This window comes from Vicia villosa, linkage group LG6 (assembly GCF_029867415.1).
Source record: "Vicia villosa cultivar HV-30 ecotype Madison, WI linkage group LG6, Vvil1.0, whole genome shotgun sequence".
Classification (NCBI taxonomy): domain Eukaryota; kingdom Viridiplantae; phylum Streptophyta; class Magnoliopsida; order Fabales; family Fabaceae; genus Vicia; species Vicia villosa.
The window spans coordinates 163,225,226-163,235,504 of NC_081185.1; the positions used below are offsets into that span (position 1 = coordinate 163,225,226).

The window sequence follows — 10,279 nt, forward strand, 5'->3', positions numbered from 1 at the left end:
CCCTGCAAAATTGTATCCGGTTGGTGCTCATCGGGAAATGCCAGACATGTGGAATGAATTTCTTTATGCCAAAATTTGTTTTAAGAAATTTGGGATTGATAAAGAAGGGCTAAACCCCAGTTGTATACTACCCCACAAAGAATGGTAATTTTCTAGCTATGCTACACAAAAATCTGGATGCACTTTTTTATGTTCAATTAATTTCTTTTACTTCCTCGTCTGAGCCCATATCACTGGGTGTCATTTGCTTCATTTTCTGAAGCTGCCTCAAGATATCCAACCTTTCTGGTGCATAAGTCGATGGTATCTGCCAAAAAGAAGATACATCATATTCCCACGATTTCATGATTGGAGAATCAATTTATGGATAGGAGATCTAACATAAAAGCAGAAGAATGACAATGTACATACCAGAGCTGGTACATATTTCTTAATAGCAGCCAACATGGCTGCATGTCCAACAGCAGTAACCTGTAGAAAATTAATATGGCTATTTAGAACACCACACAAATCCAACAGCAGTAACCTATAAGAACCTACCAAATATAAGTATATGAAACAGTAAGAAGTTCTTATTGCTTTCCATTCTTCTCTTTTCTCTTTATTTTATAACTCTAAATCACTCTCAAAGACCAGAACCAGTAATAAGTTTCTATAGGTTTCCATTCTTCTCTTTTTTTTTATAACTCTAAATCATTCTCAAAGACCAGAGCCGTACATCACAGGTAAAGAATGAAGAAAAATATATTTCTAAGTTGCGGTAAAATTATAGAGGAAAATTGATCATTTCAAATTTTGAAAGTGCCAAACCAACTAGGGAAACGGTGGAGTAGGAATCTCTTTAAATCATGATAATAGATGCTATACTAACTCTCAACTGTTATGGAATAGGATTTTTACGTCATGCCGAATCTTTAGATTCAATTACATTACAATTGCTTACATATATTATATAATGTGAAAGATGATTAATAACATACATCAGCTTCACAAGATGACAGAAAATTATTTGATTGTTGAGCTTTGAAGCAAAAGCTTCTGTCAATATTGTCTCACAAGTGAGCAATGACAGGGGATGAGCCATAATGCCCAGAAAGCATGATCACAACAGAAAGAATAATGTTGGTTGCATGGATTTGGTTCCTCTAGATTAGTCAGTGCATTTTTTTGTAATTTCATACTTTTGTCCTAGATATTCTTGCACCATATTTAATATAATTTTAACCGCTGCTTTTTCAGTCAAAGATTATAACTCTACAATTTACTATTTTAAGTGCATCCCTCATGCCAAAATACTAAGTTCTTGTTATACTTAACACGCACAATTGGATTATGGACAATTGATACTGATAACTAAAGTGTCAGAAAAATTTACCCTAAAATGGGCTAACATGGCAAAGTCCAAAAACATATTTAGCCCAACTTAAATCGTTAAAACAGGCAGAGCAGAACTCACCGGAAGAAGCATTAGAAATCCAATTGGAATAACTGAAGCCATGTCAGTCAAGGTTCTCTTGAGTGCTTTCTTCTCTTTCTCAGTCAATTCATCTCCCATCACGGTTCTTCTAACTAAAACCATGGCGGCGGCAGCGTCAATAGCTAAAAGTTGTGTTCCTTGCCAAATATCCTGTTTGTTGAGTAGCGGCATCAGAACTCATGTTAGAGACAAGAAACAAATATGGCTTAAGGATAAGGAGGGCATTGCCAATATTATCATTGACTTTTTAGAAATACATATTACGCTAACCAATTTCATTCGTAAAAATTGGTTAAGGGAGTAATTGAACTGTCGGATTCATCTGATCAATGTGAAGATGCAGATGAATTCATAAGCTAAACCAACATAATGTTTCCAAGAAAGAAAAGTCTTAAGACTAAGCCATACTGTTCCTGTTTCCTTTAGCTTGCTAAGAGATTTTTTTATAATATCTTCTTCCTTCTGAATTTGGACCATCTGAACAACTCCAGCATCATCACTATGTCGAGCACCATCATCCATAAGTCCCAACTCCTGTAAAGGTTTAGGGTTAGTTGGACAAGGTAAACGAAAATTCATGGTAACAAATAGATCATAACAAGGTAATCAATTACAGAGAGTTAGTTGGACAAGTCAAATTTTAAAATTGCACATGTCCCTTAAGAAACAAAATAAGCTGATGTGTATGTATCACTTACAGATACCAAGTTATATTAAGAGAAACTGACTAGTAGATAGTTTTCGGAAAAATTATCTCCAGTCTCTTACGAGTTGTCTCTCAAATACGATCTTAAAGGAAATATGTATACTACAGGCTTACGATTCAATAAGCTAGACGCTGGAAGACAGACTGGAGATATTTAAGATATACCTCGTCCTTTACTGATTCATAAGCACTTTTTTGAACCCGTCCCTCAAGTTCAACTAACTCATTTCTCAAATTTTTAAAGCGATGGACATCACTGGCTTCTGGGTCCAGGATATCTTCATTTGATGTAGACAGTTTGATAATACTGTCCTTCAAAGAAGATATCAAATCCCACATTACTCAACATTCAATATAATACGGTTTAAGTAAATTAGAACAGATAATTTTCTGCAAACAAAGTAAAGCACAAGAAAACCATCATATTGAAAGATTATTAGGAAATATTAAGAGCAAACTAAATTGCATTATAAGCTCCTCTAACTTAATTTGAGAGAGAATGCTGTCTGCAGAATGCTTCTTGCACCAAACAAAGGAAAATGTTCTCCAAAGATATTTTTGGTGCAAGAAGCTTGATATTATATTATGTTAACCAACAGACCAGAGATATTTTTGGTTAATCTCACTCTTAACAGAACCTCTTCACACACACAAAATTGCTTATTCAAACAGCCAGTCATTTATTTTAAACAACTACGTAGTTATTACCTAAACTTACAGAAAATACCAAATATAATCTATTTTTGTGCCAGCAACAACCAAATGTTCAGTTTTCCACGCACTATACAATAATTCTGGAGTTGCTATTGACAGCAGACAATGAAAAGAAATATCAAAGGACAAAATAACAACAATAACAGCAAAACCAAATAGACCTTTACAATGTCTAGCTAGCCGTCCTTTCCCTAATAACATTAAACACAAATCAGAATCATGAAATTATGGTAAAGAATATCTATCTGAACCTGTACAAAGTCGTTTCTGAACCCCTGAGATTTGCCTATGTATCTGAAAAGAACATATATTTTATATAAACATAAATAATAATAATAATAATAATAATAATAATAATAATAATAATAATAATAATAATAATAAAATAATAATAATAATAATAATAATAATAATAATAATAATAATAATAATAATAATAATAATATAATATCAAGCAATTATGATTTTTCAGAAAACAAATACTGAATAAAAAGTAATAGCTAACAAACATATTTCTTACTTTTTGCTTCTAACCACATTAGCACTCTTTCTGCTCTTTGCTTTAAAATACTCTTGCTTTGCACCAACTGGACTGTGGGACTGACCAACATCAACTCCGTGAATGAATATAACAAAAAATGCCATCGATAACAAAATACAAATATATTCTCAAAAGGCAAATATGTTACTACTGGGATAAATACAAGTCGAGCAAGACAATGATGAATCTCTGTGCATAGAAATTATAAATTTAGTATAACTCATAGTAGTAACACTTCATTATTTTGAGAAAGAAAATTGCTAAGACACCTTAAATGGCGTATCAAAAAGAAAATTGTTTTCCTCCAGCATACATGTTAAATAAACTTTTAAAACCAATTCTGAGAAATTAAGAAAAAGCCATTGAAATGTAAAATGGACGGCTGTGAAAGTCAAAATATCACAGCAACATTTAACCATAATCCATAGGAACTGACTGATAAAGGAGGAGGAGGACATAAAGCCATACTTCTTGTAGTGAATCTGCTTTTGCTCTGAAAGATGCCTCAATGAATTCAGCTTCTTTCTTGAGCTTCCGTATTTTTTCTAGAACAGAATAGGCTGCTTTCAAATCTTCTTTTCTAGAACTAACACTTGATGCATACAACTCTTGAAGCAAACTCTCCAGTTTTAGCACAACTTCTTCTACATTTTGTAAAACCTGAAAAGTAAAGGCCAGAGATAATCCATAGCATTAGGACCTAGCTGAAGATATGTCAAAACAAAAGGTTCAAGGTTCATCCAATGGAGTATGAAGTAAGAATATTTAAAGAACGTTGACACTTAATATATTCAAAAACTGAAACAAAAATGACAAGAAATCAAACTTATATACTTGCTACTCTAGGAGATTTCTAATTTGACAAAACTTGTATCATTTCGCGGGAATTCAAATTTTGAAAATGGGAACTAAAACCTCATCAAAAGAATCTGACACAATTGCACTTGAATGAACTGCAGATCTCTCAACTGTTTTGTTGGCACAGATCTCCAATGTCTTATCTCTGCATCACATTTCACAAACTTAAGTACTCCAGACATTTTAAGAGAAACAGTTTTTGGAATAGGCAAATATTTATAATAAAATCGGGTATGTGTCAATGTTGCGTCTGAAGTTTCAGCAAATACTATTAAAACAAAAGTACAATTATCTCCACAAAGTTGTTGAAACATTGAAACAAATAATTTGGAAACATCTAAACTAGCAAGTTTACATTGAGTAACGAGGACTGAATGCAAAACTAGTTCTTAGTAATAGATTGCTTATATAGCAGCCATATAATGATTGTGTTGGAGATAAAACGCACACCATTTGGAACAACCTCCAAGTTTATTTCCTAAAGGATTGTCTAGGATCTAATCAAGACGCAAGAGTATACTGTTAAGATGTGAGACTCAAAGGCATGCATACACAATATGATAACAATTTTGACACATAAGTAATAAGATTAAGCTCACTGCATTAAAAAACATGCTAAATGTGAAAAAAAATTATTAATTGGAATTGGAACCAGTCAGCAGGGCCTTTATTCTAGATTCATTTGAAGAGTGACTACGTGCAACTTTTCTTATTAAGTGATTTTCTGAAAACAATTTATCCCTCACAAAACATGTCTATCATTACATTAAATCTAGTAATCCAGTAAATTTCACAAGCAATGAAATGTCTATTCCAAAGCAAATTCCCACATTTATTGCATTTGAAACCAGTTATGCAAAAAGCCAAAAACACAAACAATCACTCACAACGGACAAGCTACCCAAACTTAATTTGAACTACTTCAAGTTTCATATTGAATGACCATGAGAAATGCATATGCAACAGTTTCAATATTTAACTCTGGTTTTAAATAATGAGTGCCAGTAAATTGTAACAATAAGAGTGTAAAAAAACATCATATATGCAGTGTTTTCCCTGATAGCTTACTTTAGCATCCTAACTTCCATGCACTCCAACAACTTCTTGTGCCTAACATAAAAGAAGGTAATACTTGTAAGAATTTAAATTAGAAACTGGTATTTATCAAACAATAATAGAGCATTGGTGTAGTTACCCTATTGACAAATATCTATCCGCCTTCACATTAGAAGGGCTCTCTAGCCATGTACTGTATTTTATAAAGCTCTTCATCCAATGAGAGCAAATATCTAGTGCTTGGGGCACTGCTTCAGCATTTGGAGGACCTTCATGTTTACTTTTATGCATGTGAAGCTGTTTTGCAGTATTGACGTTTCCAGGATAAAAAGGAAGCCAATCCAACTCTTCACAAACTACCTGCAAAGTCGATGGGATTTTATCAGTCCACATAACTGAATAATGGAGCACATCTGTCAGATGGAATGATCATACATACTAACCTCCACGTACAATTGATATGAACTTACAGACGAGAGCTCAGGATAATATACAACACTTCCTACAATGAGATGCCTATAACAAAAGGCTATATATGGATCAACAAATACACGAAAGAAATCATTAAAATCAAAACAGATTTAGGAGAAAGGAATATCATATAACGGAAGTTGTACCTTATAAAATCTTCAACTTGTTCATCTAGAGTATTGAAACCATTTGATAAAAGAAAGGACCGTGTACTTCTTCCTAAAGCAATAAAGAAGCCAAATATTGCTAAATCTTTCTCCAAAACCTGCATTATGCAAACTATAAATAGAAGCTTTACTTATAACAAAGTATATACATGAACCGAAAAGGAGTACTACCTCTATCATACTCAATGCAACCCATTTCTCAATTCATTTTATTTTATTTTATTTTATTTTATTTTATTTTATTTATTCAAAGTACTTTTTCTTGTACTTTCTTAATGTAATGTAATCTTTTATACTTTTTCACATATTTATTCGAGGAACTATTTCTAGATGTTAAAAAAACTTTACAGTTTCAGATCCCACCAAAGCAAAACAAAATTGCAGATGTCAATACAATTAAACAAGTCAAGAACAGAATATCCAAACCACATCAGTCAAATATTAGAATGATGCATTTTAAGCAGAACAGTAGGTTAAAGAAATAAGTGTAATCATTTCAACTGAATATCCTCTCTTTAGAAGGTCAAAACAAGTTGACTTTAAAATTTCACAGAACTAACCTCTATACTTTCAGATGTTGTCAGTCTTGACCATATTCTTTCCTTATTAATAGCTTTTTGAAGCTGCCTTTGAGCGATATTTACCCAGAAAACAACCTCTAGTGAACCTTGCTCAATTTTACCTCCGCATGCTGCAGCTCGAGGACCAAAATGAACAAGAAATTCTCTGCACAGACCAGCATCCCTGACAGAACTATAGGCTTGGCTTATAGGAATTAAATCAACCAACAAGTCCATCAAACTACCAGTTATCTCCGTGCTCAAGGAAAAGAATTGTGAACACGAAAGTTTTGCCGGACCAACTTTTATGATTACAGCAATGCTTGTTAGTGCAAGCATAAGAAGAGATACATCACTTGCACTGCTTAAGCCCCCACATATTTCTTTTCCAGACCTGGAAAATCCATTAAAAATTATTTTTGCATTTATCGTTAAAAATATATATGTGAAGGATGAAACATGAAAGAACATGAACTAATAAAAGCAACTATTTAAAATGGAATTCAAAGCAATTGCTGGAACTTATTAATAAAGCATGCATACCCTTCAATCTTATTAATAAAGGAAGCCACTACAGCTGGAACTTGCTTGGACCAAAACCAGTCATATGCTTTGGGCTGTTTGGCTGATAATTTTTCTCTAATTAAACTCTCCAGCGGAGCAGAAAGCCGGAGTAAACTGGATCAACAAACCACTTAACGTGTTAAAGCCCAAAAAAGGGAGTAGAATAAAATATCAAAACTAAAAGGATTAACAAAGAATTACTGAATGAAACAAACATAAAGCATGTCAAAGATTAACAGGCAGTCAAGCAAGTTTTCATGTATGCAATCATTTTGTGCATCACAAGTATCTACTTTAATCATGAGGCCAAAAACTCAAACGAGATGGTTCTCATAGCATTCAATAAATACCATATTTCAACTGTAAAACAAACGAGTATATATTTCAGACTTCAGAGTTTAACATCAAGATGCAAGCAAACTGTATAATAGTAGACACTTCGTATAAAACCATTCAACTAATAAGGTATTAGAGTATCGTTAGTATTAGTATGCATTAACTTTACTACTATGTGTTTGTATAGCTTGTTTAGCTGTCAGGGTAGTTATAAAACTATAATGACAGTTAGTTTGTAAGCTGAGTCAGCATATTCTGTTATGTTATTATAACAGAATATGCCAAGAACATTCTAAGACTCGCTCATTGTTTATCCTCTTTAAATATCAGTGTGTACAGAATTGAATAATTCAATTGTTCATTCAGCATTTTCTGATTTAGTTAGAATTCTTACTTTCTCTCTCCCTCTCAAATATTTTCTTTCACTTTCTCTCCATCTATCTAATCATAATACTTTCTCCATTTTAAATTAATTGTCGCTTAAGAGAAATGAACAAAAAATATAATCACTGCCATTTAATTGTTTCAATGCAGTAACTCTTTTCTCCCAACTTTGACCCCAAATAAATACTATCTGCATCACTTCCAAGCTACTGTATTTCACTATACATTTATGACAATGTCCGATAGTCTACTAGTTAAGAAGGACAGTGTAGTAAAACTGACCCCCTAGTGAAGTTATTTATTGATTTTCTTAATTCATGTGAAAAACCTTATGGGACAAATAATTTGAAATGGAGGGAGTATTAAAAAATAAAAAATTTCAAATATACTGCTAGAGATGTAACAAAATTTGTTTTTTCATCTACCTATTTTAGCTTTTGGCAAAGTTGGTCCATAGCATCATATCAACCCCTTTACAACAAGTTGTATAAGTTCAATTTCAATCCTTACTCCACTCAACATTTTAATCAAAAGTTGAAGTTGAACAAGACAGGTGGGCTTATGTGCTGTCCATGATTCAAATCCAAAAGGTTCTTTCATGAGGGAACATGTCAAAGATGTAAAATGTAATATAGATAACTTCAGCTTATCATAACATTTATGAAATAGCCCAAAAAATATATATTCCTCACATAATAAGATATAATTCAATGAAAGGCAGAAGTGTTTTGCACAACTAATGATTTCTTAATCCTCCCGATAAAAGTAACCAAAACACAAAGCAACATACTACCTCCTTTGGACAAACACGTTGACATTTTTGTCTCTCCCATCACTTTGGGATGATAATTCACTTGCAGCTTGCAATAAGGAGTACACCGCAGCCTGGGAGAATTAACGCAACCTGATTCTCAGTTTTGCATAAACTTAATTATTGAAAAATATGGAAATAATGAGTCCAATTGAAATATGATGAATGGGAAACCTGGGAAATGACAGTGTCAGTTCTAATAGCAATGGCAAGTTTGCAACATAAGAAAACATCTATCCATCAGCATGATACAATTTCACACCATCAATATAAATTATGTACATTTGGATTATATTTCAAATCCACAAAAGGAAATCCTAGATCCCAAAGCCGTAGTCAAAACTTGAGTGTCAATAAAATAGCAAACTTAAAAGGTAATTAAATACAATTCACACAATATACCTCAAGTAGTAATAATTATCAGTACTGCAATTACCTGATACGACAGTGTCTTCTCCCACGCATCTCGATCTACTCCAAACCAATTCATCGAAAACCAAGGCAATCTCGAGAGCGAATTCTGCTCTTTAATTTCCAACTCAAAAACCCTAGCAGCATCATATAAAGATTGCAAAAGCCCCTCACAGAAATCTTCATCATTCACCAACGGCCTATTCAATTTCACCTTTATTTTCTCAAGGTCAGTAGCATTACTACCGCTACTATCTTGAGAATCCTCATTAACAGTCACACCATCATCCGAAGCCGCAAATAACAGATTCTTTACCTTTCTTTTAGGTCTACAGGAATATTTTCTATAACCAACTAAAACATTTTCACTATTCCAAAACAAAGCACGATGCAAGAAGCATCTCTGTTTTGAACTTCTACCCTTATTTACCAGCTGGCAATGCAAGTTCAACGCCTTTGCGTCTGCATTGCGTTGGTCTTTCGAAAACCAAGAATTCGACGAACTGTTCAAAGAAAAACGCAATCAAAAACAGAATACACATAAACAAAGAATTCTATCCAAGAAATGATTAAGCTCAATAGAAAGAAACAAAAAACGTGAAATCTTCCAAGAACGTCACTACTTCTTAGGGCTTAAACAGTTGCGTTGATTTGTATACTATGTTCAATTGCGATTGTTAATCGGAACAGAAACGAAAAGAGAGATGAAGTTGATTGATTACCTTAACGATGGAAAATTGCAGTGGCGTAGTTTAACTGCCATGTATGGAACGGAAGAGATGGAAAATTGGAGGGAAATGTTGAGGTTGAAGAAGAGAGAAAGATGGAAGAAAGAAAAAGAAAAGAAAGAGTTGTGACGTGGCACTAGCGGGGTTTTATCTATATGGAGAGAAAGGTGCATACGTGGAGGAGATATAAATCACAAACGAAACTTTATTTGATTATGCAAGTTAGTTAGTTATCTTTCATTATTTTAAATTTATTGTATAGACAGAAGAAATTAGTTGAGTTATTGCCATAATTAACAAATTAATAACATGTGAGAAAATGAAACCTAATCTTTTACTAGTTTTTCTTTCTCTCTTTTCTTTTTAATTCGTTTCTCACATTTTTTTTTTTTATACTTGACTTTGTTATTTCATTTTTCTTCCTGCAAATTAGTTTGAAGAAATATGATTGGAAAATTGGAAGGTTGAATATCAGGCTAAATTGAAGACATTTAT

General features: G+C 33.0%; 1 protein-coding gene across 1 annotated transcript; it reads right to left on the reverse strand.

Annotated features, from left to right (window-relative positions):
• Window positions 1-74: 74 nt before the first annotated feature.
• LOC131610945 (uncharacterized) lies at window positions 75-9,938 on the reverse strand. The gene is made up of 17 exons (XM_058883048.1): window positions 9,779-9,938; window positions 9,082-9,559; window positions 8,628-8,719; window positions 7,094-7,228; window positions 6,551-6,944; window positions 5,970-6,088; window positions 5,796-5,868; window positions 5,492-5,712; window positions 5,365-5,406; window positions 4,354-4,441; window positions 3,907-4,098; window positions 3,418-3,497; window positions 3,149-3,191; window positions 1,886-2,011; window positions 1,457-1,627; window positions 412-471; window positions 75-307 (listed from the first exon to the last, which is right to left on the reverse strand). The coding sequence occupies exons 1-17, from the start codon at window positions 9,817-9,819 to the stop codon at window positions 194-196; spliced, it is 2,469 nt and encodes an 822-aa protein (XP_058739031.1). The 5' UTR covers window positions 9,820-9,938; the 3' UTR covers window positions 75-193.
• Window positions 9,939-10,279: the final 341 nt, after the last annotated feature.

Excerpts from the sequence above, each read along its gene's own strand:
- LOC131610945 (XM_058883048.1), bottom strand. The coding sequence starts at position 9,819 with ATGGCAGTTAAACTACGCCACTGCAATTTTCCATCGTTAAG. Across the intron at positions 6,945-7,093 it reads TTTATTAATAAGATTGAAGG|GTCTGGAAAAGAAATATGTG; the intron begins GTATGCATGCTT and ends TGGATTTTCCAG. Across the intron at positions 6,089-6,550 it reads CAACATCTGAAAGTATAGAG|GTTTTGGAGAAAGATTTAGC; the intron begins GTTAGTTCTGTG and ends TGCATAATGCAG.